This window comes from Chaetodon trifascialis, chromosome 13 (assembly GCF_039877785.1).
Source record: "Chaetodon trifascialis isolate fChaTrf1 chromosome 13, fChaTrf1.hap1, whole genome shotgun sequence".
Classification (NCBI taxonomy): Eukaryota; Metazoa; Chordata; class Actinopteri; order Chaetodontiformes; family Chaetodontidae; genus Chaetodon; species Chaetodon trifascialis.
In genome coordinates this window covers 24,762,577-24,789,012 of record NC_092068.1, presented here as the reverse complement: position 1 = coordinate 24,789,012, position 26,436 = coordinate 24,762,577, and the positions used below count along the sequence as shown (strand labels likewise).

Here is a 26,436-nt window from a genome sequence, read left to right as displayed (position 1 = left end):
TTCTAAGGACCAAGAAAAGCAGCAGAAATTCACATTAGCGAGGCAGGAACCAGCGACTCATCAGTTGATTGGTTAATCTTTCCAGGTCTTTGCTGCGTCTATGTTCACACTAGGTGCTCTTTAGCTCAAACATCAAGCTGCTGCTGATGTAGACCAGAAAACGATTTTTCATTTAAACTCATCCAGCAGGGGGCGTCAGCTGGCACTTCCTCCTCCTCATCTGAACGGACTGAAACGTTCAGCTTCCTTCAAACGAACCTGAAGTCACCAGGACGTGTTTATACTCCATCTTTTTCTTTCAGTTTGGACTGCGCTTGTTTTTACTGCCGACTTCCTGTTCCCATTTTAGTTCTGACACTGATGTGGTTTCTTTTCAGATGGAAAAGAAGGACAGAACAGACACTGCTTATCTTTACGTTTCTGGCTGCAGTTATCATTTCTGTTTCATTCCTCTGATTCACTTTATCTGTGATGGGATTCATTCAGAAAGTCAACTTCTTCTACATGTGTCTTCCAGACGGTAAAGAGGGTAAAAACAAAGACACCGCAGCGGCCTCTTCTTCCTCCTCGTCCTCCTCAGCCAAGCCCAAAGTTAAGAGCAGCAGCAGCATCGCAGGAATTGCCCTCTGCTGGCAGGGAGTGGTACAGCGCCAGGTAAGACAAAAATTGGAAATTGTTTCTTTATTTTAGAGACGTCTGCAGTCATGTTGGTGCTGGTAGCGGTGCAGTGTGGGTCTGTTGGTGTTAAACTTGGATATCTTTGGACTGTTACCAGACGTTTCTGGTCCTCAGAGGATGAATCCTGATGGCTTTAGTGAAACATTGCCCCTCCCCCATCAGGTGAAGAAGTTTCTGGAGTCGAGCTGCAGCCTGCCGGACTTCGTGGAGCGTTACCGCAGTCTGTACCTGCGGCTGAAGAACGCCATGGAGGAGCTCTTTGGACAGCAGACGGCCTTCGTCCTCGCCCTCCGACACGGTTTCTCCGCCGCCCTGCTGCAGCTCTCCATCCTCAGAGCCATGCACGTAAGTCCTGATGAGGTTGCAGCAAGTCTGGTTCAACTCTGGTTGACCAACATGATTTTAAAATATTTGTATGTATATTTTTGACTATTTTCTCTGAATGATTTTAGGATTTCTGTGACTCTTTATCATCCACTCATTGAACCTGTTATGCTTCATGTGGTCCAAAGATATGTGCACACAGCTAGACTCTTATTTTAAGATCAAGTTCATTTAAACCAGGCTTAATATGGACATAAAGCCGGCTTCAGTGGGGTATAAACCAGGTTTAACTGTGAGGATGCAGAGCTGGACTTGAGTCCTGCTTGATGTCAGGCTACCACAGCCTTAATTTTATTTTGATTTACTAAGATCCCGCCTCTGAACAGGCAGATAATCAATCATAATGAAGGAACGTAGGATGCACCGCCCTGGACACCGCCCCATTTCTTACCCACATTAAAATAAATGGATAAAAAATGAGCACGTGGAGAGCCAGTAAGTATGAAACAGGAGGGAAACCGTTGGCCGTCTTGGCCTGTAGGATATAAAAACTGTTAGATTAATGGAAAATCTAATCATCATGAGCTGTTTCCCTGCTTGAAGTTCAGTATATGAAAGTACTGCCACTTCCAGGTCTTTGTGAGTTAAGCCCAGGTTTTAGCCACTCTGAGTGACGTTGTTGTGTTGTGCAGGTGAGCGAGCGTTTCGCCCAGTACATCGACCAGATGATCCAGGCCAGCGGAGCGGCCAACGGCAGCATGGAGACACTGGAGCGGCTGCAGCAGTTTCTGGAGCCGATGCTCTTCCTCTCGGGCCTGGAGCTCGCCAACACCTTCGAACACTTCTACAGGTCTGACCAGCACAACACCAAGAAGGCTGCAAAACCAGACCAAGACCGGTCTGAACGCACCAACAGCAGGTTCAGAAATATGACAGAAGACAGGAAACGAGTTTCTTTCTCTCTCCAGGTACTACCTGGGTGACCGGCTGCTGGCTCAGGGGAACGTGTGGCTGGAGACCGCCGTCATCGATCAGATCGGCAGCTGCTTCCCGAGTCGCTTCCCTCAGCAGATGCTGAAGAACCTGAGCGAGTCGTCTGAGCTGCAGCAGGAGTTTCACCTGTACCGTCTGCAGCAGCTGGACCGATGCCTGCAGGAGCACGACCAGGTCAGGAAAATGCTGAGAGGAATGATGCTTAGCTTCTCCTTATCTGCTGCAGCTTTTGGCCTGTCGGTGGTATTAATCAGTCACAGCTTCTGTCCTCAGTTGGAAAAGTCTAGAAATGTGGAAATTTAAGGCATTTCAAGTTTTGCTTTAGAAACACAGAGATCCAGAGATGCTGTTCCTTTGATCTGCTGTGGTGACCTCTAATGAAGGAGCAGCCAAAAAGATGATGTACACCAACGTGTAGTTTGATGCCGTTTGTCCTTTCGTTGATGCTGTAGATCATGGAGGAGGAGTGGGCGGAGTCAGAGGAGGAGGCGGAGGTCCAGGTTCTGGTTCTGTCTCCGCGCTGCTGGGCCGTCTCCTCGCTGTGCTTCCTGGATGAACCAACAAAACATTTTCCAGCCGAACTCTGCTCCTACCTGAACCAGTTCACCCAGTTCTATACCCACAGTGAGTTCACCCAGTGCCACAGTCAGTCATTCCCAGTTCACCCAGCTGTTCACTCACTCACACTCTCTCTCTGTCTGTCTGTCTGTGTCTCTGTCCGTGTGTCTGTGCGTCTCCATCAGGTCAGTACATGTACGGTCTGAGTCACTCGAAGCCTCGTCGGCTGCAGTGGACGTGGCTCGGTCACGCTGAGCTGCAGTTCGGCTGCTGGACGCTTCACGTTTCCACGCTGCAGATGTTCATCCTGCTGCAGTTCAACAACCACGAGGTAACACACACACGCACACACACAAGCACACACACAGCTGAAATATGACAAAGAAGAAGAGTTAGCTGTGAGGAGACACTTTTACAGAAATGACGTGAGGACACCCGATGCACATCCTCTATGTAGACACTGTTCACGTGTCCAGTGTGGATGTGTTTCCTCCATCAGTAGATGGAGCGTCGATGTGTAAAACCTCGTAACGTCCTTTTAAGATGTCTATCGCTCATTCATGAATCACGACACTGCTCATAATGTTTGACATGTTTACAGAAGAAACACACAAACAGTTTTAGTCGAGAATCAGCTTCACGTGTGAACACCGGAGCAGATTTTGTCATGTGATCATTCGTCATGTTCGTACTGAACATTCACGTGTGACTGAAGTCCTCACAGTCCTCAGTGGAAGAATATATTCATTATATGAGACTGACACGTCGAGGTCTTCCTCAGTGGAAGTCTTCTCCCGATGCGTTCACTGACAGTCGGCTCTCGGTGCGTCTCTACAGGAGGTTCGAGTGGACGCTCTGCAGCAGGCAACCGGCCTGTCTGCCGCCGTGCTGCTTCACGCTCTGCTGCCGCTCATCAGCGAGGGAGGACCGCTGATCTGCAGCCAGCCAGAGGAGCCCAGCCAGGGTCAGACACTCATAACACACACACACTGCTGTCCTTCATCCTCCTCCTTTTCTCTGACTCTCTGACACTCTCTTTCTGCTCTCAGGTGTGCTGCAGCTGAACCAGCAGGTGGTGTCCCGCAGTCTGGAGGGCGTCCCCGCGTCTGTCCAGCTGCTGCCCAGACAGACGTACCTGAATGTGGACGAGGATGCAGCCGGCACGCTGGAGAGGAAGAGGAACTACATCTACTGTCTTATCGTCCACATCATGAAGCAGGAGAAGGAGATGCACATCGACAACCTGGTCTTCAAGGTCAGAGGTCACAGAGAGCGGGGGGGGGTATTTCAGTCATAGCTCAGTCAAAGACATGATGCATGTGTGTTTGCACGTCTCCCCTGAGAATCTTCCTGTTTTTCAGTTTCCTTCAGAATCACAGTGATCCACTGATAGCTGTCTGTTCATCCATGTTCACACTGCTAACAGGAGCAGCTCACTGCTAACAGCTCACCGCTAACAGGAGCAGCTAACTGCTAACAGCTCACTGCTAACAGGAGCAGCTCACTGCTAACAGCTCACTGCTAACAGGAGCAGCTCACTGCTAACAGCACACTGCTAACAGGAGCAGCTAACTCCTAACAGGAGCAGCTCACTGCTAACAGCTCACTGCTAACAGGAGCTGCAAACAACTAACTCCTAACAGGAACTGCTAACAGCTCATCTGTTCTTTGGCGTTACCCACTTTCCAGTTTCAGCGCCACTGCTGGTAAGCCTGTAGAATAAATAAATCATGAGGATGTTGTCGGCCCCCTCCAGGTTCTGGACTCGTGTCAGAAACAGGAAGCCTCTCGTTCTCCGGGCGCTGGGCGTTTCAGCTGCAGCACCAGCGACGTGCTCTCTTGCATCATGCACGTCATCAGCAAAGGCTGCGTCCGACGCAACGAGGAGAACCCGCACATCGTGGAGTTCCTGCCGGAGGACCCGTCCACGCCGCAGAAAGGCCAGGCACAGTTCTCCTTCAGCCGGGCCGAGATCAGGAAGGACGCCGCAGACAGCATGGCCAACATCAGGTGTGAGCGTGACCTCTGACCTAGCTAACTGTCTGTCTCATCGTCATCACCCTCACGAGAGGCCTCTCCTCTGTTTTCATTGTGTTTTGAAGGGACTGTAACACTGTTCTTCCTCACGTTTTAACCCTCATGTTTTAGCTCAAATCTTCATTCTTCAAATCATCCATCAGTTTTTAGATTTCAGTCATTTTTGGTCATTTTTCTGTTGGTTTTCTATTGAAGCGTTTGAGAGCAGAGGCTGCCTTAAAACAGGGAGAACGATTCATTTCACACGTCTGTCATTTCCTGATCATTTCCTGGAAAAACCTCTGATTTGGTACAAATTCTTAGTCCCAAATGTTATTATTCTTTCCAGGAACATTTTAGCGTCTGCTCTGTCAGATAAAACAGATCTGTGTTCAGTTCTTGTTGGATTATACTCTCCTCTGTTGCTGCCTGGCTTCTCCTCGACTCGTTTTACTTCCCGTTAAAACGAAAACAAACCGTCAATGTAGCTAATTAAACACTGACGCTCTGTAATTCCTCCAAAACGGCCAAAATGTAAATGTTTAATTTTCTATTCAAAGAAAATAAAGAAGATATTTAACTTTGATTCCTGCTTGTTGCCTTTTGCCTTATTTTAAAATAATTAATATGATGAAGTGATTGAAGTTTATCTTTAAGATTCATAAAACACTAAAACTTTATTTTTCAACCAAATAAACTTTAATATTGGTCAAAGTGAGCTGCAGTCTATTTACTATGAATCTCAGCTGTTATGAACTAAATTTATAGTTAATGTTAGCAGGTCTTATAAAAATGAAATATTGACTGTGTGAATTTGATAACAAAAGCAATAATTTCTATAAAATGTAAGACAACAACAGTGTTCTCCTTTTCCAAACTGACAACATGTTTTCCATCAAACTCTAAAAGCATGAAGAGCTGAGTGTGAGCGCTGAAACACCTTCAGCTCGTTTCCAACAAACGAACAAACAAACCGAGCCGACGGGCGGGAAGACGCTGAGGGATCGTCGTCCCTCTCGGCTGGTTTTGTTTCGAGTTCTTCACTGTTGCCTCAAACTTTAACTACCATGTCCGAAGCAAAAACAACGTATACAACTCTCAACCGTTATCAGTATTGATGAGATAAGCAACAAAATGAGCCAAATCAGACTTTATTTCATTGGAATGAGTTAAACGATGGAAAGAGTTCCTGCAAAATAACCTCAATGAATGAAGGGGCGAAACCACCACACAGAGACTCACCTGTTTGTTTTTCTTACCTGTCAACAATCAGGTTGTTATATATATGTTAATTATACTTTTACTAGAAACATTAATTAATTTACTTTCTGGAGAGCTGACACATGTTGAGGTGCCGCCATTGTGTGTTGACTTTAAAAGAAAAAAACCTTTCAGTGTTTGATTGAGAGTAAAGAAAACAACGTAAACCTGTTCAATGTGTTTAACAAAATAATTCAACGTTAAGATGAGTCTTATTTTATCTTCAAAACAGAAAACACAGCAGTGACGAAACTTCCTTTAAAAGCTTCACGCAACTCCAAACTCTGAGTAACAAAACATCAGAAGAAGAGAATTCCTGCTGACATCATGATCTGCCGCCGCTCTCTGAGAACATGTGTGTGCATGTGTGTGTTGCAGTCTGATGTCGGCGCCACGGCAGTTCGAGGACGGCGTCCTGGACGCAGTTCTGTTCTCGATGGGTCGCACGATGACGCAGGAGGAAGTTCGTCAGCTGATGCAGAGGACTGTCCAACAGGTCAGACTGTCAATAAAGTTTCATTGAGTGTGTGACAGAGGAGAACTTTCCCTGTTCAGCCTGATGTTGATTGCAGATGTCTTAACATGTTTACGGATGTCTTTGAGATGAGATGGGATCATTCTGCCAGCAGTGACATCAGTTTGTTCATGAGCACGGATCTGTCAAAAAAAGAGACTTGAACTCCCACAGAACCATCTTTGTTTTTTGTCTTGGCCTCATGTCGTCTGTATGATATCAGCTGATATTTCATCACCGCAGTGTTTACCTCAGTTGCGTTCAGGTGAGAGTTGCTGAGCTTGGCCTTCTCTCTTGCCTCAGGTGGCGGGGACTCTGAGTCTGGACCTGGACCGGGCCGAGCACCTTCTGGTTCACTGTAAGTGGAACGTGGACCTGCTGGTGCAGCGATACACCGACGACCCTGATGCCCTCATTATGGCCGCCGGGCTGACGTTCCGAAATCCTCAGCCGCCGCCAAGCCCCGCCTCCACCTGCCCCGTCTGCCTTGGCCCCCGCGCCGCCGCCACGGAGCCGGTCCCCTCACTGAGCTGCATGCACTACTGCTGCCGGGTCAGACTCTCTCAGACTCAGACGTAGAAGCCAATCAGGCTGCGGCGCCGTCCTGTTCTCATGTTTTACTGTGTTTGTGCTGCAGTCGTGCTGGCAGGAGTACCTGACGGCGAGGATTGAACAGAACCTGGTGATGAACTGTAACTGTCCAATCACAGACTGCCAGGCTCAGCCCACCTCGCTGTTCTTCCTCAACATCCTCACCGACAAGGACACCATCGCCAAGGTAACGCCTCTGTTACCGTGGCAGCCTGACCTCACTCTTTCTTTAAGTGTAAACAAAGACAGGAAGTGCTTGAATCATTGTTTCTTCTTCTCTTTTACTGATTTGTTGAGGTTTCTGGCTTTGATCTGTGTGTGGGAGGAACTTCCTGCAGGCGTGATAGTTTTCTGTGGACAGTTGATCACATGATGAGTGTGTCACTGCGGTCAGCTCTGAATGTTCAGCCTGCGGCTGATGATGAAGCTCCTCTCCTTCCTGTTCCTCTCTGTCAGTATGAGAATGCCTTGCTCAGGGGCTACGTGGAGTGCTGCTCCAACCTGACGTGGTGCACCAACCCTCAGGGCTGCGATCAGATCCTCTGCAAGGAGAACATGGGCAGCATGGGGACCTGCTCCAAGTGCTGCTGGTCCTCCTGCTTCAGCTGCAACTTCCCTGAGGTCAGAGGTCGCAGCAAGCACACACAGACACACACAGACACAGAGAGAGAAAGAAACAGAGACACACACAAAGACATAAAATTAAATGACATGATCCAGGTGTGTGACAGAAACAAAACAGCTGTTTCAGTCAGAATCTGATCCAGGACCAGCAGACTGGTCAAACTGCTGATGTTTTTATTTTTTCTTCGCTGGTTCTTTGTCTGGCTGATCTGACGTGGACCTGCGGTTTTATGTTTCCGTGTTTGATGAAGCGTCTCGCCTCCAGGCCCACTACCCAGCCAGCTGCAGCCACATGTCTCAGTGGATGGATGATGGAGGATATTACGAGGGGATGAGCATGGAGGCTCAGAGCAAACATCTCGCCAAGCTGATCTCCAAACGCTGCCCCAGCTGCCAGGCTCAGATCGAGAAGAACGAGGGCTGCCTGCAGTACGTGGACGCAGCGTCGCGCCTGACCATTTTCCAACACCTGTCAGTGATGATGATTATGATGATGATGAAGGTTTTCCTCTGTCCTCAGTATGACCTGTGCCAAGTGTAACCACGGTTTCTGCTGGCGGTGTCTGAAACCATGGAAACCGACACACAAAGATTACTACAACTGCTCTGCCATGGTTGGTTCACACACTGTCACATGATCACAGGCGACACATGAATCCGTCCAATCAGAGACCAGAACACAGTCTGCGTGTAATAAATATGTGATAAAGTTTAGTGTGTCGTCGCTGGTTCAGCTGTCATGTTGTTGTTGCAGGTGAGTAAAGCAGCGCGGCAGGAGAAGAAGTTCCAGGATTATAATGAGAGATGCACCTTCCACCACCAGGCCAAGGTACCACACCTGTGTTTGATTCCTGAGCGCTATGGCGTGACATCTTTTGTTGTTGTGAGGAGAATCAGCTGGAGACAGCAGGCGGAGAAACGCTGGTGTTAGCACGCCATGCTAACGTTTGTCAGCAGAGTTTTATGGTTCGTTCAACTCTGAGTCTCGTTTCTGATGCAGGATTTCGCCATAAACCTGGAGAACAAAGTGTCGTCCATTAATGAAGCTCTGCAGATGAAGTCTCTGACCTTCGTCATCGACGCCTGCAAAGTCCTCGCTCAGGCTCGTAAGGTATCACCATCATCATCTTTATCATCGGAGGCTGTGGTCCAGCTGAGGGATTCTGTCAGGAATGTTAACTGTGTTCACTGTGCCCTGCTCTCCATCTGCAGGTGCTGGCCTACTCCTGCGTCTACAGCTACTACAACCAGGAGACGGAGAAGATGGACGTGATGGAGCAGCAGACTGAGGCTCTGGACCTGCACACCAACGCCCTGCAGATCCTGCTCGGTGAGACCCATGCTGTCCTTACTTTATACGTTTATACTTTATTAATGAGGAAGTCAGTAAGAATGAGGATCAGTGTCTGCAGTGTGAACTGGTCTGACGCTGTTGAGTGGTGGTCTGTTCTCAGAGGAGACCCTGCTGCAGTGCACTGATCTGGCCTCGTGTGTCCGGCTGCTGAAACCAGAGCACCTCAACACTGGACTGGAACTGATCCGACGCATCCAGGAGCGCCTGCTGGCCATCCTGCAGCACTCCACCCAGGTAAGACCCTCCACAGCTGGGCTGAAACCAGTATAAAACCCATCAAACTGATTCAAAACCAGTTCACATCTAATTTAAAAACTGTAACAATATTAGTTTAGAGTCACTATAGTCTGAAACCAGTGAAACCAGAATTTTCCAGTGGTCTAAAATCAGTTTAAGACCAGTTTATGGGTCTGAAACTGGTTCATATTCAGCCTGAATCCTGTTTATACTCAGTCTAAACCAGGAGTCCAGTTTATTAGTATTAACATTTGGTGTTATTTTATGAGTCAGTGTGAACAGACTGTTAAAAATGTCCAATCCGTCACGATAACTTGACACTGAACCAGAGATGCTCGCAGACCTCCGATGATCCGAGTCCTGACGGTCTGAGAAACGTCCTGGATGGTCCCCGTCGGTCAGACCGGACCTCCTCCAGTCCTACTCTGAACCGTGCCAACACGTTTGTCACCGTTAAAACCGGTTCAAACTGACTCTGAGCTCAGCTTTTTTTAGTGTCTTTGCAGCAAACTGAATCTGCACATTTACTTCCGGCGTCTCCTGCAGGATCAGTCAAGTCAGCGACGGTTTCCTCTGTTTCTGTCTCAAACAGGACTTCAGGGTCGGTTATCAGTCCAAGAGCAGCCAGGAACCAGAATCCACTCAGGCCTCCGACCTGTCCAACCACACCGACGCCAACAAAGTGTGAGTACCACTTCCTGCAACTGAAGGAAAGAAGTTCCTTACATTTATTCAAGTACTAAAGTATAAATCGGAGGTATTTGTACTTTGAATCCTTTCATGTGTTGGTTGTTGCTTCTGACAGACATTCTATGATATTCTAAGCGTGTGACAACATTTTGAACAGGCAGATTTTTTATTAAAGAGTCAGATCCTTAAACCAGACTCCATTCACAGAAACACTGATTTAACTTTCAACATTCAAAGTCTGAACTCTGCTTTTCTGCTTTGCTCTCAGGTCGAAGTCAGAGCGAGTGTCGGACTCCGGAGACTCGGATAACAACAACAACACGGGCGAGGAGGGCGGCGAGGAGCTGGAGGAGGAGGACGACGAGTACGATGAAGAGTACGTCCCCGAGTGGCACGAGGATTATGACGAGGACGACATTGACGAGGACGACTTCTTCTCCGATGACGACGAGTCTGAGAACCTGGAGAGGACCTTTGACTGAACCGGACTGAAAAACCGAACGCTCCTAGAGTCGAGGGAAGAGAGAGAGGACAAGTCGGGCCCCGCCCCCTCCTCACGACCATCCGACACCACCTGAGAACATCAGGAAGGACGGGAGACGATCAGGGGGACGTCCTCCTTCACCTGAACCCCACCCCCCCAACACGGCTGCACTCGCTTTTCCACTTCCTGTATTTGACCTCCTGTGTTTTCAGAAAAGTACGGAAGAAGACGAGGGTCATGCGAAGGAAAGAATAGTTCTGAGTTCAACGTTTCTTAGTTTAGTCCTTAAACGATGAGAATAAATCGTCAGTTCTAAGTTTTGACATGAAAGTCATGATTTGTGACTCTTTTTGTATTTTTACTCTGAAACCAGTATAAACCCAGTCTCAAACTGGTCAGCCCATTTTGAAACAAGGAGAAAACTGGTCTGAAACCAGTTCAAACTAAGTCTGAAACCCAGTTTGGAGTCTGTGAAAACAAGGTTAAAACCAGCCTGAAATATGTTTAAGACCAGTCTAAAACCAGTTCAAACCCAGTCTGAAACCAGTAAATCAATTAAAGACCAGCAAACGAGTGACACCAGTTTAAAGCTGGTTTAGGACCAGTGTGATGCTGGGCTGAAGCTACTGTTTGAATGTTCAAAGGAGGACGTGTCCTTGGTCTGACGTTGACCTCAGAACTCTTCCGTCCTGGTCGTGGCCTGACGTCTCCTCCGCTCTGGACCGCCTCGGCTCTGCTGCTGGTTCTCGGTGGTTTTGGCGTCGCTCGTGTCCGACAGCGATGAAGGATCTTTTCTGGAGGAAGTCTGTTAGTTTCTCTTTCACAGAACAAAATGTTTGTGTTTGTTTCCGCTGCTGCTTTTTGAACCCAGAAAAAAGGGATCAGTCGTTCGGAGGCCGTTAGTTCATCGTTCAGTATCTTCGTTTCGTCGTCACACCTTCTGCCTTGATTTCTTTTGCCTTCAGTTGACATGAGAGAGAAGAGGAAGTGACGAGAAGGCATCACTTCCTGTGTAACTGTTCAGATTTAGATTTACTCACAGGTTTTTTTTACATGTTTGTAGAGTCAGATGTTTCGATACATCTGAAGAGAGAGTTGACGGGTTTAACGTTGGCAGGAGCTGAAAATGCTGACATCAGCCTCTCTGTGTAACTGCAATAACCGATCGATCAATTAGCGTCTCACTGTTGTCATCGCCTGAGCGGAGACCGGCGCCGGCTCTGTTTCCCGTCTGTCAAATGGACGCTGTTAGGACGACATGTCGGCTTTGTTCTCTGCGGGAGTGCGAAGCTCCAGCTCCTCGTTCTGTCATTTCCAGAGATCATATATTCATATTGTTGATGTTCTATAACGTTCCTTCTGGTTTCTTTGCTGTAGTCGAGCGACTTCAGTCAGCAAACTAAATAAAATGTTTTTCTGCTCCACTGCAAGACGACTCGGCTTTCATGCTCCAATAAAACACTTTATTTTAGTCCTTCATGTCCTCAGTTCAGTTCTTCATTAGACAGGTTTGACTGACGACGTATGTTTCCAGGTTCTAAATGAGGAGAGACTCGTTAAAAAGATCCAGAGTACTTCAAAAGAAGTTTATTTTTCTCAGTTCTCACTTTTTTTTTTTGATTAAATCTCTAGTTTGAAGGATTTAGTGGCATCTAGTGGTGAGTTTGCACATTACAGCCAGTCATTATTTGGTTTGTCCACTCGGGCTTCCGTAGGTGTAAACACTCATCCTAAGGTAAGGAAAACATGATTCAGAACGAGCCCAAAAACAAAATTCAGTTCATACTTGTTCAAGTCAAATGTAGATAAAAGAAATAAACATGAAGCAGGTGGAATTTAAAGGAAATAACTGCAAGTACGATCTGATGAACGACAGTGAGGTAAGAAACTGCTGCATTTAAAACAGTAAAATGAGCACAATTTAAATACTTAATGCAAAGAAAGAAGAAAATGTGAAAGTGATGTGAAAATGAGAGAAGTCATCTTGTAAAGGTGAGTCAGTCTTGTCCTGCAGGTGAGAGGAAGGACGTCACCTTTCCAGTCCTCAAAGGTTCTGATCAGATGATCGAAGGCCTGCTGGACCTTCAAGATCTGTAAGAACTCTTCTTCATTGTTTTAGACACGATGTGCCTGATCTTTACAGTGTTACATAGGTGAAAAAAGGCAGTCCTTGAAATTTGATTTACGCAGCAGCTGAAGGACATCCTGACTAAAGACAACTCCTTTCAAGAAAGACGCATTTCAGAAAACATGATTATGGAAAAGGGGGACAGTTCAATGTCAGCAGTGTGGTTGCATGAAATTCAAAATGAGTCTGAAAGATGGAAGTAGAGACTGAAATCATGAAGGAATAAGATGTAATTCTTTGTACACTTTCAACACATCATGACCTTAAAATGTCCTGTGGTTTCTCTAACAGGTGACATCAGAAGGGCTGTCTCGCCACAGCAGAATAAGACGCAAACACAAGCCCAGAGTGTCTTCAGTTGCATTGCAGTAAAACAACCAATCACAGCAGAGTACTTCAGAGCATCTCTCCAGCTGATCCAATCCAGCACCAACTAGCCTGAACTCACTGCAGGTAACTGAAGGTGTTCAATAAATTGACAGAAAAGGACAATATTTGCCTCAGAGATGTTGTAGAGTGGAAAGAGGAAGCAGTAAGTACCTCAAACGTGTACTTGTGTGCTTTGGTAAATGTGTTTAGTCCATTCCACCATGTGCAGAAAACCACAGTGTATAAAACAACATGTACCAAAGCTTTTATCTAAAAGTCCTCATTATTCTTCACACTGACATTTTCACATCCTTCAGTCAGTAAGAAAACAGGGTGTGGACGTTTCTACAGAAAACAAACTATTGATTCAAATCTACATGGAAGTAATCGAGCAGTCGATTTCTGGTCCACAGCAGCTGCTCTGCTCACCTGTCCTGCAGGTGAGTCGTCCTCCATGTCGTCGACCATGAAATCAAACCACACTTCAAGATGTAGAAAGAAACTATCCACTCCTGCCAAAGTCGCACATATAACCTGCTTAAAATCATCCACAGGGACCAAAGTCATGTCAGACCTTCAGACCTGCAGGATGACTCTTCTGACCTCTCCAGTGGTGAGTCAGTCTGATATCACAGTAAACAAACGTTCACATTGAAAGGTCAAAGGTCACTTTGACCTCACACACTTCTGACCACAACTCAAGAACTCATATAGGGGGATAAAATGATGGCATTTTCTATGCCACAGGTCAAAGGTCAGCTTCACTATGACGTCATACTGCAGAAACTCTTTTCTGTCCATTATTCAGCAGCAAAACTCAGGAACAGAAGGCAAACATTTGCTCAGGTGCTGATTTGGTGACTCTAATCTTTGGCGTCCACCTTCAAACTGTGCTGATTGTTTAGATCGTCTCTGCTGTCGTGTTGAACGTGTGTGTGAAGCGTCCATGTTTTACAGTCTGTAGCTTCTCTGCAGCAGCTTCCATATTTGAAGCGTTGTACTCCAGCAGAAGCTGATTGGTGCTGATATTGATCTTCACATGATTGTTGTTGCTCCATGTGATAAAGTTCTCTATCAGTCCTCTTTACTCGTCTGGAAAAATAGTCTTAAAGTGAAGACAGCATGTTTCTCATTGGACATTATTCACTGGAATCAGACGTCAGTATAGTGAGAACTTCAGTTTCAACAACAAATACACTGAATAGCTTTAATTAAACTCCTTCACAGTGTTCACTACAGATATTAGATGAGTCTGGAGAGACAGGATGGAACCTGTAATCTGATTGGTTGGTGATTCTAATTTCATGACAGTGTATAACCAACCCCTAATGTCTCATCAAATCAACATCAAGTGAGTCGATAGACATTTCAACAAACTTTGTTTCCATGTGAGCTTCAATAATTCTCCTGTGATCATTAAGAAAAATGGATGCTAGTTAAAAGGTCTGAAAAGTTTGTCCTGTTGAGACAATGAAAGAAAAAACACATCGCAGCTGCACTCATGGCGGCCTCATCGACATCCATGAACTGCAGCGACCTCAGAGTGTGAGAATCAACACACCAACCAGCTCATGCTTCCTCACAACTTTTATTAAAACGAGTTTTACAAGAGGAGCAGTTAGTATCCATTGACACACAGTGACACTGACCACAGATCAGTGCTTCAAACACAAGGCAGGGACAAAACCTGATGCTCATCACAGCTTTCACACTCACTCAGCTGTTTTTGGTCCCAGCTGCGACTTTGGTTGGAGCAGCTGAGCTGTGAGAAGCAGCTCGTCGCCGTTCAAAGAGGAAAAATAAACTGACCTTGAAGAGAAAACAAGGAGAACAACAAACGGAGTCCAGTCCTTCACCTGCATGAGAAAGAGCAGCGTTTGCTGAAAGATCCAGGAGAGATTTTATGTGTGAACACGTGACAAAGACAGAACTGTGATCCTTAGAGGAAGTTTGACATTTAAGGAACTTCTTCTTCTTCTTCTTCTGTCTTCCACAGTCAAACAAGAAAGTGGATATCAAAACCAAGTGAATTTATCCTACTAACAAGTATCTGTGGAGTCTCATTTACACTACATGACCAAAAATATGTGGACAGCGGAGCACTAACACCAGAAAAGTGACAGATGAACATGAGATCTCTTCATTTTTTATTTCCAATCCTTTTTCCAATGAGGCAATGGTTCCACATGTCTGTAGGTCACAGCCAAAAAGTGATCGTTTCAGTCATTTTAAGAGGCCAGAAGAGAAATATTCATTCATTCATCAGTGGGAGATTAGATGAACATCTGAAAAATAAATCTAAATTGCACATGATTGTGTGACCACTTGGGGAACCCCGGGCTGAGAGCCACTGAACGAAGTGGCCGAACCAAAACCATGAAGAACGGACCCATCTCTGTACAGGATGTACAGGAGTGAAACTGATAACCATCTGAAACATCAGATTCTGGAGAGGACAGACAACAAGATGGTTTCACTAAACATCAAACTGGTCCCTTAAACAGATGAATGTCAGCGTTTGAAAAGTCTCAAGTCTATCAGTGTCTTTCTCACCATTTTCCAGCTGCCTTCAAGTCAAGTCTTCTCAACAAACTGAACAGACAAGCGATTCTAAGGAACCCTGTTCAGAGTCCTGTCACACAGTCCAGTCAGCTCCTATGAAAAGTTAAGATCTGACTCAAAGTCCAGAGAGGTCAATGTGGAGGGGAGGTCCAGGGTTTCAGAGGTGATTTCCATCATCTGAGGGTCCCCCTCGTTGGGTGCCCTCTCCTCTGCCAGCAAGCCAGGGCCGGCATCTGATGTGTCCAGCCCCTTTGGGTCTGAAGCTGCCGAGTCAGAATCTGCTGAAGGCAGCTCAGGCTCTGGCTCTGGCTCTGGCTCTGGCTCTGAATGGCTTTGCTGCTGCTGCTGCTGCTGCCGGGTCTGGTATCTGGTTTGGGATCTGGTTTGTTGGACAGGGCGAGGGGCAGGAGGGGTTCTCTTTGTCGGAGTCGCCTTACCCCTAGTTTTGGGGCCTGGTTTGGATTCAGGTTCTGGAGCTGTTTCACGATGGGTCTCTGGGTGGGACTGGGGCTCTGTGTACTTGTCTTGTTGAGGTTCAGATTGTGGCTCTGTTTGGATTTGTGGAGCCTGGTTGGACTGTGATTGAGTTGGAGTTGTTGGGTCCACCTCAGCAGGCTCACTTTGTGGGGGGATTTGGGACTCCGATTGAAGAGTCAACCACTGCTTTTGGGGTACGCTCTGAGCTTCAGACTGGGCTGGTGGAGTCAATTTTGGTTGGATTGTTTGTAAAGTTGTTTTGGATGGAGCAATCTCAGGTGTTGAGGCCGGGGTAGACTGCAAAGACCAAACAGATGCAATCTGAAGGTCTGATTCTGGCTGGGTTTGGGGACTTGGGAGAGTGTTTGAGACTTGGTGCGGGGATGTACTGACCACAGCTGGTTGGGATGGGGTAAGAAGCTGACACTGAGGTTTGGGTTTTTGTGCTTGTGGGACAGGTAGTTGACCTTTATTTGTGCTACTCTCTTCAGCTCTGGTACTGGTTGCTGGTTTGGTGATAGAACAGATGCCTGATTGGCTGCTGTAGAAAATATCAAACAAGTCCTGGGCTTTTGCTGCAGCCAGGTTACTCTTAACTTTCTCTGACTTCTGAGCTCCATCTCCCATGGACATGAAAGGTGGAGGCTTGACAAACACTGTATGAGTTTGCTCGCTTTCTGGCACACCGGGAGCTGCCACGTCAGACACTATCTTTATCATTGGTGGTTGTACAGGTTTAGCAGTGGATGAAGCACGTGTAGCTCCAGATGGTGCAGGTTTAGCCTCAGGCCGTGTAGGGTTAGCCTCAGACCGTGCAGGTTTAGCCTCAGATGATGAAGGTTGAGCCTCAGATAGCACAGATTTCACCTCCAATGGTTCAGGTCTTGACACTGGCGGAAGAGGGTTGGCCTCAACTGGCTCTGGTCTAGCAACCACCGGTGCAGGTATAGCTTCAAATGGCCCAGGTTTATTACTTTGTGGCTCAGGGTTAGCTTCCAGCTGTACATTCTGAGCATTGAGAGCCGTTGTGAGAGGTCCCGGGATTATCACTTCGTCTTTTTGAGGGGGCCCTTGTAAACTGGTGTTTTGGGGTCTGATGGAGAGGAAGGTATTCAGGGGTGCAGGTTTACCCATCATGGCTGTTTTCCTCAGGACTGCAGCGGGTGCAGGGAGATTTGGTCGGATCCTTCCCCTATTAGATACCCAAGGAGGAGGCATGTTCTGCTGGCCTGACAGCTTCTGGGCGATCTCCTTAGCAACAGCCACAGATTTTGCAAAAGAGTCCTCTGCCAAGACTGGATTCTGCTTAACAGCCATTTCGTCATCCTTGATGAACTCTGCGGCAACTTTCTGCGCCTCCTTTGCCAGAACGTTCTCCTTCTTCTTCCAAGTGAACTTTCCGAATGAAGGGGTCATGGCTGCAGTTGCCGGTTTGCTGGCTTCCAGGCTCTGTTTGCGGAGCTTTGCCCTCATGGCTGGACTGGGTCCAGAGAGGATTTTGGGTGGGTCATGGGGCTTTGGCGGAGGTTCAAACTTGCTGACTTCTGGTTTCCCGACTGGTTTACCTGCCTCAAACTTCTTGGCCGCTTCCTTCTCTTCCTTAGCTTTCCCTTCATCTCGCTCTCTGTCATATTTGGATCTGAAATCTGGATATTTACCGTATTTATATTTGTCTTCGTCTTCTCTTGGCCCATATTTGGGACGGTCTTCATCCCTGCGATACCGGGACCGATACTCCTCTTCTCTACTATATTTGAATCTGTCGTCCTCGTCTCTTCTGCTGTATTTACCCCTCTCTTCTTCCTCTCTGCTGTATTGGTATTTGTCATCCTTCTTGCTGCATTTATACTTTCCTTCCTCCTCTTTCTTGTTGTAAGAAGGCCTGTCCTCTTCCAGGCTTATGACATCTCCAAAATCCTGCTTCAGCTTCTCCTCCTTCTTTTTAACTTTAGACTTCTCTTCATTCTGGACAGCGTCATCGTCTGCCTTCTTTTTCTCTTTGTCCTTTTTCTCCTTTTTGTGTTTGGATTTTTCTTCCTTGTCTTGGTTTCCTTTCTCGTCGTCCTCATGTTTGCGTTTCTTTCCACTTGTCTCTGAGGCCAGTCCTGCCTGGCGGTCCAGGTTCCTCCTCTGTTCATACAAGGGATTCTCGTACATTTGTTTCTGGTGAAGGAGACGTTAAAACAGAGAGAGAGAGTGAGGAAATACATCAAGAACCTTTGCCTGACATTAAAATGCATCCAGATGAATCATGGAATCATCCATGAGCCTGATAATCTAGTTTTATGAGTAATGAACTGCTTGACTCAGTGGGTCAATCATTATGAACGTGATCTCCTTCATGACTGAACTTCAGTTTAATATATTTTCAATTTAAAAAAACTTTTTCCAACAATCAGGAGAAAATCGTGATAGCTTATAAATGTTGTCCGTTGAATGATGAGTTAGTGATTAACGTTTTCTGGTCGATATAAACTGTCAACTTTCATCTAGATGCTTCTCCATTATCTCTGACTGTCCACATGTGGTGGTTCTCCACTCCCACAGCTAATTTAATACCTTGTACTTCTCGTTGTGAGCATGTGTGGTGACGTGCGCTTCTGCACAAACGGCGTCTCCATAAAACTCTTTACACAGCAGGCAGAAGAATCCTCTGACGGGCAGCAAGAACTCTGAACCTGCAGGAAAACACACGCAACCCATTTTAAACCGAAAAGCGGTGACAAAATAAACTGCCAATCATGTTTACCTGATGGACATCTCCATTGCCAGTACCTGTCAGGACAGCAGAGGGTTAAAGAGGGAACATTTGATGATAAAATATTGGACAAATAGATGGTGTGTAGCTCAGTGGTCTTATTTTAGAGCAGTAACCGATGGAAAAGTGCTCTGTGATACCGGGATTACTACAAGAAGCATAAAACTAGGTCAAACTTTGGGCGGATGAGTAGGCCAACACACCTGTGCTGAGGAGGTAAAGCACTTTTCCAAAGGTTACTGCAGTACGTTATATTTACAGCAGCCTTCATTTGACGATGAGACATGAAAAACAAATGGATTGACATCAGAGCTGTGGACAGGAGTCTCCTCTGTGGTTCCACGATTCTTTGTCACTTCGTTAGTACTGTTTTCATTAAGAGTCAGAGAAATTGCAGCAGAGATCCACACAGAGCTCCACCTGGAAGCAGAAGACGGCTAACAAAATTCAGGGACTCGGACACCAGGATCATTGGAAAAAAGCAGCGTCATGATGTATTTTGACTGTGCAGCTCGAGTACCTTTGGCAGGTTTCATCTGCTTCTCCTCTGACAGCGTGTTCTTGACGGTTTTGGTGGGAGTGGAAGCCCAGGGCCGGTCGTACGGGTCCAGAGTCTGCGAAGAGAAAAAGAAAATCCAGTGGAAAGGAACAAACATACAAAGGACTGTACAGAGACGAACATCAAACCCTCCAAAGCCAAAAAATGAAAATAAAACGTCAAATAATAAACCGGCACAAACCTTTCGATGTGTTTTGCTGTGCAAGTGCGTGAAAAAATCAAACATGGAGCCAGAGGTGACATTACAGTTTTTGCACCAGTGGTTTCCAGCGTCGTAGTACTCAAATGGCTCCAGCGGCGGGGTCGGAGGCAGAGTTGGGGCGCTGATGGGCGGTTTGTTCAGGGACGCTCCTGATGACGGCGGCGCCACTGAGGTCTGCTGAGATACCAAGATGGAAGAGAGTCAATATGGCCGGTGGGAGTCGACCGAAAAAAACGTAAAATTTGGAGTTTCATCATTAAAACTTGGCCCCATAAATTCTGAAAATTGAACTCTTACCTTCATCGAATTCCAGCCTCCAAGACGTTAATCAAACGTATTTCAAGAAAATCCGACAGTCGCTTCTACACCGACGGTAACTTGTAATGTGCTTCTAAGTTTAATCTCGATCAGTCACAGAAAAGAAACAAACATACGTTCCCTCTCTGAACAAACCTGCGAGGTTACCGTTCATAGTCAAAATGTTCCTCAGTTGAGGAAAATTATTACAGTAATTATTAACAGAGCTGTCAAGACGAAACGAGGCTACCTTGAACATCTAATTACTGAGCTATCTATGTTCGAGTGAACGGCACAAGATCAGACAATCTTGTCCTGTAACGTTTATTATATTTGAAACACTTAATCTCCGATTTCTCTGTGAGATGAACAAACTCAACATTCGCAAAATCTTTTGCTACAGTCAACGGGACTCAACACTTCCTGCACAGATGTTTCACATTAAAAGACTGCATTAATGACACAAACCGATAGCATCAGTACGACTTAGGCGTCTTAGTTTCAGACGATATGACGGAAACATAAAATTTGACGACGCGCGTCCTCCTGTCCTGTCGACGGCGCTGCAACCTGTTTGAGTTGATCCTGAACCGACGAGGCAGAAAAAACCATAAACAAAAACCACAAACTAACAGGTCAAATAAAAGAAAAGCCGTTCAGGTACAACAGAAAAGCAGCTGACTTATCTGCCCACACAAATAAGCTTGATTACAGGTCAGTAAATGAAGACTCAGCTGCTTCAGGACACTTGAGAACTTTCATATTTAGCTTTTAATCTGCTCTGTTTCCATCAGAAATCATAGCTGATAACTGACCCTTCATCTGACAACTGTCAACCCTTTAAGTAAAATCATCTAACTAACTCTATTGAAATCATCTAACAAGTTGTTAATGTTCACAATACTACACAAACATTTTGCTGAGAAATTCAGGACAGATTTTACTTCAATAAATAGTCACAGTAATGAGCCCTAGCTATGATTTACAGCTTTCAGTAGTAGTTCCTGTTTTACCTCCTCTGCAGGTGTCTGTACCTTTATCATGGAGCCGCTGGCTGCCCGCCGGCCCTCAGGACTCCTCTCTGGCTCCTGTCTCCTCGTCTCCAGGGGCGGCGGATCGTCCTCCCGGTCCTCGGCCGGCTTGCTGATCCTGCGGGGCCGGTCGGACGGACTCAGGCCCAGGATGAGCGCCACCTTGTCGATCTCGTTGCGTTTCTTCTCAGCAGCCTCATGCTCCTTGCGCAGGTTGGAGATCTGAGTCATGACCTCCTCCTGCAGGTGGCTGATCTCCTGCAGCAGAGGGTCTTTGTGGCCGCCTTTCTCCCGGCGCTTCTTCCTCAGGAGCTCGCCTGAAGACACAACAAACACATAGAGAAACAAAGGAAACAAAGCAGTGTCTGTCTCTCTGTCAGCTGCTGCCTGGGAGCCTGGAGGTAACGTTCAGAGATAACCGCTGAGGGAAGTGTACTGAGACTGACAGAGCAGCTCTGCGTCTGCTACGGACAGGAAGTCGTCCCACCTGTAAATCTGAGCAGGTGAAGGCAGGTGAGCAGTGTGGCATCTCTGTGTGAACTCACCTTGTTGCTTCCTGAGTCTCTCCAGCTCCTTCATCAGATATTCCTTCTTCTTCATCCTGATCTCTCTTTCCTGTTTCAGATTCTCTCTCTCCTCCAGAACCTGAACACACCAAAACAAGTCAACAGTCAGGTTCAGCTCACCTTTCAGTGCTGCTGGTCTACAGCTGACTGGCTTTGACTCAGATATGTCTCAGGTGTTGAATGAAGGTAAAACCTTTTGTTTCTGGCTCTCGTTGTTCTCCTCCTCAGACACTCTCCTGTCATGGCTGCTGACTTTTCCCTTCTCTAATCCGTCACCCTGATGAGACTGACCTTTGGCCGCCGGCTCAGGGACTGCTGTGCTATAGGGCTGTTTGTAGGGCAGAGTCGGGGGGACCCCGTCGGGGCTGGTCTGGGGGGGCAGGGTCATGTTGGGGGGCGGGTACATGGGCGGCCATTGCTGGTGCATGTAGGGAAGGTAGTTTCCATAGTGGCCGTAACCTGGCGGGGGAAAGTTAGGCAACGTGCTGTGGACCTGTGGGGGGGGGTAGGTGGGTATGGGCACCCCGTGGTGAGGGGGAACAGTCTTTTGGTCGGGGATTTTCTGTGGCACTGTGGCTCCCTGCTCAGCCTCCGTCTCTTTCACGTCTTTGTCTTTGCCTTTGCGAGACCTGGGCAGAGTGGAGCTTTTCCTGCGGCCGTTGCTGCTGTCGCTGCTCCAACTGCCCCCCCGCCCGCGGCTGCCACTCCTGCTGCTGCTGCTGGTGCTGCCGCCACTGCGGCTCTGCCTCCTGCGGCCCCAGCTGCGGTGGCTGCCATCCGAGCTGCCAGAGGAGTAATGCCTGCAGCGCGTAGGTGTCTTCAAGGGCGGCTTGTTCCCATGGAGCCGCTCTTTGGTCCTGGCGGCCATCTCGCTGATCTCGACCACGCCCAAGTCCAGGCCGATGGTCTTCAGCAGGTCCTGGATCTTATCGTACTCCTCCAGTGCCTGACGCTCGCTCTCCTCCAGCGGCTCCGTCCCCGGAGGATATGTAGAGTTCGACACCTGGATCGAGATGTTCTGGTTGGGGCTGATGGTGGGCCGGCTCACGTACCTCATGTCCATCTCTCTCGTGGTGAGAGGGGCCTGAAGGTGAGGAGAGGCCCCCGGCGGGAGGCCGTATGTCTGTGCAACAACGGCTTGCTGCTGGGTGTAGTCTCCATACAGCGTGTCCTCTGTCACTTCTCCATATAGATCCAGGCCATGGTGCCGGATTGGCTCGGATGCTGGTGGAGGTTTGGGCTCCTCCGAGTCTCCGTAAAGGAACTTCTCTTCATCGTCGATATCATCCGAAGATCTCTCCTGAGCCTTGGACCCAATCGCCTGTCCTCCCAGCAGGTTGAGGATCTCTTTGATCTCGGTGTTGAGGCCGGCGCGTTGAGCCATCTGTGGGTCAGACTGCAGCTCCGACAGCACTGAGGCCACCCTGTGAGGCTCCATGCCTTTAACGGCCAGAAGTAGCTGGTCGACCACCTGAGAAATGTTGGAGCCCTCCAGACCTCTGGGAGAGTCTGTGATCTGAAACACAGAGAAACAGAGCAGAGTGACACCTCTGGACCACAGATCCTCACCTGATGCTGAAAGATAACATCTGTCAATGTTCAGCCACAGTCAGTCTCCTGTCCTGTCACAGAAAAAAAATCTTTTCTGGTCCATCTTTTGAGCTGAGACCTGACTGAACAGCACTGCTGCTGTGACAACACTGACAGAGGCCTGTCCTCCAAATTGTACTTTTATCAGTCAGTTTGACAGAACAGGAGGAGGAGGAGCAGCCATGTTTCCTATTCACTTTGTGTGTGAGGACATGGACCAGGGTGACTGATCTAAATATGACCCATAAAAGAGAAAACATCTCATAATGGAGATAATCACGTCTGATAATGTGGAGCATTAAAATAAATTCCAGTGAGTGTGTTTTTATCAACCTGCTGAAAAAAAACCTTGGTAATCTGCATCCTACCATGAGCGACGGCGAGTCCTCGACGTCGTTGCGTTTCTTCAGGATGGATTTCGTTGGCAGACTCAGCATCTCCTCCAGCTCCTTCCTGCGTCGAGCTGTCTCTAGCTCTTTGAACTCCTTTCTGGATCTGGCATCTCTGTCGCCCCCGCTGTGGCTGCTCGAGCTCGAGCTGATGCTGCGACTGCGGCTTCGACTCATCTGCCGGCTCTTACTACGTCCGTGGCTCGCCGCTTTGCTGTAGCTCCGTCCTCTGCTCCGCCCTCTGGACCTGGACCTGGATCTAGACCTGCTGCGGAGGCGGCTCTTGCTCCGGCCCCGGCTCTTGGCCCGACTCCGGTCCGGACTGCGGCTCTTGCTCCGGCCCCGGCTCTTGGCCCGGCTTTTGCTCCGGCCCCGGCTCTTGGCCTGGCTCCAGTCCGGACTGCGGCTCTGGCTGCGGGGTCGGCTCCTGCTCCTGGCCCGACTCTTGCTCCGTCCCCGACTCTTGGCCCGGCTCCGGTCCAGACTTTGGTCTCGACTCCGGCTGCGAGGGCGACTCCGGCCCCGGCTCCGCTCGTACTCTGGTCGAGGAGGGTGTTCTCTGCACAGAAACACAGGGTTTAACTGGACTGGACTTTACAAGCGCACGTTTTGTGCCTCTCATTAAGGAACTGAAATTTAATCTCTCTAAATAGTCTTCTTACAGCCAAGCTGCCTAAATCCAGATGAGAGAAGAGAGGAGCTGATCAACACATCGATCATATGAGTCACTTTCAATCATTACCTGCTGCTCAGAGCAATAAGCTCACAGCTGCCTGTGGAGGCTTGCTGTGAACAGAAGTTCTGTTTACATTCAGTGTTTCTCACTAAAACTCAGTGTTTGAATTCCTCTAACAGACATTCATACATTAGAACAGAAAGTTGACTTTCCACCATTTTAAATAATGTGCTTCCTTGACCCTTTGCTAGGCTGACAGGCAGACTGACACCTGCAGCCTCAGAGAAAAACTGCAGACAAAACTCAGGGTTAAAAATACAACTGTAACCTCCTGTGAAGTTTTCAGGGCAAGAAGACCTTCTATCTTTCTTTCTTTAGCCCTTTGATATTTTGTTTTTTTCATCAGTACCTGTCATGATGCCACGAGGGGGCCGATCCAGGTGGTCCAGTCAGCTCGTTGCCGACAGTGATGACCAGGTTGTGGTCGAGGGGAACTGACCCACGAGGCGACGAAGACTTCTGCAGCAAATACCACAAAAATTCACTTCAACAGCTTTTAACACATAAATGAATCAGACACGTTTATGAAAGGAAGTCTCGGGATGTCCTGAGGTGGCAGCCTTCTGCTCTGTCCACACCTGATCACCTGCCGGCTGAACACACCTGCTCCAGCACCACTGAGATCAGGAAAGCTTCCGTGTCCACAATGAGACCGAAACTTTCATCATTCGTCATTTTAGTAAAAGCACAAGACAGGAAGAGGCGAACCAGCTCCTAAACTCAGCTTCACATCGTTTGCGCTTATTCTTTAGACATGAAATGTTGACTAACACCACTTCTGTCAACAAGCCCACCTGTCAGCTCCATGTACAGGACATTCAAACTCAACTTTAAACACAAATCAACCTGACAAATGCTCAGTGTGATGGATCATCTCACTGCACGAAGTTTCACCTGAAATGAAGTGAAGCTGAGTGGCTGCAGCACTTTGAATGTAGGAAAAACACAATAAAGTGCTTCACAAAGTCGTCACTAATGACGGAGCAGAGTCTGGAAGCTGTGATGTGGGCCTTCGTTGTCGTTTCCCGCTGGTTGAAGCAGAAAACACACGAGTGACCGGCGGTTAGTCCACCAAGCTCACCGAAGAGACCCAAGAACGAACTCCATCCATAAATCTGGCACTTTAATAACGCTTTGAAACTCAGCTCAACAAATGAACTGACTTGACATTGCTTCAAACTTTTTGGAAACCATAACGGTGTTTTTTCAATCAGCTATTCGGACCACGGCAAAGAAGCAACCTGTGAGAGCGAAAAGCCACTTTCCCATCAGTTTACGCCGCTAACTGACGTCCGTCAGCACGGCGGGTGTTTGTGAATGTACTCAGAGGGAATAACGTGTCATTAGCTTAAAACATTAAAACATTTCGTGATTGAAGTTACTGGTGGTTTACTTAATGTGTTGATCAGACACATTTATGAATGAACGCAAAGTTTTGGCTTCACAAGTGCAACACAGGGGACAAACAAGACAGTGGGTAAATTGACAGGTTTTTGTGTGGAGTTTGGTTTGTAGGTGCTAATAAACAAACTCTGGGGGCTAACGGTTCACCTGACTTCAACCATACTTCTCAAGAGGCAACAACATTAACTGATCGTAGTTTGTTTGGCAAAAGATTCATTTTCATCTCAACTGAACCCTATTTTCAGCCGGCCACTCACCTCTTTAGGCGGCCCACCGGCCCAGTACTCTCCGCCTCGGTGACTTCCTGACCCGGGGGAAGGGTACCTCCTGCGCGGCGGAGAGCGGCGATAGGAGTCCGCGGGAACATGTTCGTGGTAGCCGGGGTGGTACGGTGGCCTGGGCCGGTTCCTGTCGTCTCTGTAGCCCGGTGCCGGGTAAGGCCTCGGAGGCGGACCTCGGCCCTCGAAAGGCGGCGGGTAGCCTCCTATCGGCGGAGGCCGACCACGGTACATCTTCTCCCGCAGAGGTTCTCTGGCTTCCCGCGGTCAACCGGCTCCGGTCTCTAGTGTTGATGTAATGCAAAGCAGAAACCTGCAGGTACTTCACTGTGCGTTTCAGTCAGTCATGGAGATATTTCATAAAACTTCATTCTCAGCATCTCAGTCGTTATCCACACGAACACAAACCTTCTCTTTTTCTTCTACTGAGAAACTCAGAGGCGACTGACGGAGCTGCTGCCCCCTACAGGAACAACATGGACACAACACATTCACACATACTCAAGCTTCATCGCTCAGGTGAACAACCTCACCACATGAAGCAGTTCTCCCTCAGCTTTCGCTCATGTCTCATGGTTCTCCTCAGCACCTGGATTGAAAATGTTGAAGTCTTCTGAGAATTTCACATGTGGCAGTATAATGTCCTCTAAAGCTGAAAAACTTCAATCTCCAAGTAAACTTTGTGACTCTTTCACAAAACATGAGAAGGTCTGAGTCCATTAAATTGGATACAAATGCAGACGTTCTGAAATGAATGCAGCATGTTT

General features: G+C 47.6%; 2 protein-coding genes across 7 annotated transcripts in view; one reads left to right on the top strand and one right to left on the bottom strand.

Moving 5' to 3' along the window:
• Positions 1-11,794, top strand: part of LOC139341012 (cullin-9) — a 33,024-nt gene extending 21,230 nt beyond the window's left edge. For all 3 annotated transcript variants that reach the window (XM_070977215.1, XM_070977217.1, XM_070977216.1), the window contains 21 exons: positions 518-654; positions 841-1,023; positions 1,695-1,852; positions 1,971-2,169; positions 2,448-2,619; positions 2,739-2,884; positions 3,391-3,517; positions 3,603-3,808; positions 4,310-4,563; positions 6,208-6,325; positions 6,647-6,895; positions 6,981-7,121; positions 7,391-7,555; positions 7,824-7,987; positions 8,079-8,172; positions 8,313-8,387; positions 8,559-8,669; positions 8,771-8,888; positions 9,013-9,146; positions 9,742-9,833; positions 10,108-11,794. In XM_070977215.1, coding sequence (XP_070833316.1) covers positions 518-654; positions 841-1,023; positions 1,695-1,852; positions 1,971-2,169; positions 2,448-2,619; positions 2,739-2,884; positions 3,391-3,517; positions 3,603-3,808; positions 4,310-4,563; positions 6,208-6,325; positions 6,647-6,895; positions 6,981-7,121; positions 7,391-7,555; positions 7,824-7,987; positions 8,079-8,172; positions 8,313-8,387; positions 8,559-8,669; positions 8,771-8,888; positions 9,013-9,146; positions 9,742-9,833; positions 10,108-10,321 — 3,257 coding nt within the window. In that variant the 3' untranslated portion in view covers positions 10,322-11,794. The remainder of the gene's footprint in view (positions 1-517; positions 655-840; positions 1,024-1,694; positions 1,853-1,970; positions 2,170-2,447; positions 2,620-2,738; positions 2,885-3,390; positions 3,518-3,602; positions 3,809-4,309; positions 4,564-6,207; positions 6,326-6,646; positions 6,896-6,980; positions 7,122-7,390; positions 7,556-7,823; positions 7,988-8,078; positions 8,173-8,312; positions 8,388-8,558; positions 8,670-8,770; positions 8,889-9,012; positions 9,147-9,741; positions 9,834-10,107) is intronic.
• Positions 11,795-14,389: 2,595 nt separating this feature from the next.
• Positions 14,390-26,118, bottom strand: LOC139340825 (zinc finger protein 318-like). 4 transcript variants are annotated; one of them, XM_070976809.1, is made up of 12 exons: positions 25,649-26,118; positions 24,337-24,446; positions 23,231-23,810; positions 21,466-22,788; positions 21,252-21,351; positions 20,710-21,023; positions 19,358-19,555; positions 19,138-19,231; positions 18,419-18,537; positions 16,678-18,022; positions 16,156-16,635; positions 14,390-16,095 (listed from the first exon to the last, which is right to left on the bottom strand). In XM_070976809.1, the coding sequence occupies exons 1-12, from the start codon at positions 25,901-25,903 to the stop codon at positions 15,476-15,478; spliced, it is 5,538 nt and encodes a 1,845-aa protein (XP_070832910.1). In that variant the 5' UTR covers positions 25,904-26,118; the 3' UTR covers positions 14,390-15,475. The 4 variants fall into 4 exon arrangements, with proteins under 4 accessions (XP_070832910.1, XP_070832906.1, XP_070832908.1 ...); XM_070976805.1 differs by having other exon boundaries at positions 14,390-16,635; XM_070976807.1 differs by having other exon boundaries at positions 14,390-16,635; positions 19,358-19,552; positions 25,649-26,096.
• Between the last annotated feature and the right edge of the window lie 318 nt (positions 26,119-26,436).

Bases quoted from the DNA above. Each gene is read 5' to 3' on its own strand.
- LOC139340825 (XM_070976805.1), bottom strand. From the start codon at position 25,903: ATGTACCGTGGTCGGCCTCCGCCGATAGGAGGCTACCCGCCGCCTTTC. The intron at 22,789-23,230 runs GTAGGATGCAGA...TCTGTGTTTCAG, and splicing joins AGGACTCGCCGTCGCTCATG to ATCACAGACTCTCCCAGAGG. The intron at 16,636-16,677 runs CTGCACGGTCTG...CTGAGGCTAAAC, and splicing joins TTCATCATCTGAGGCTAAAC to CTGCACCATCTGGAGCTACA.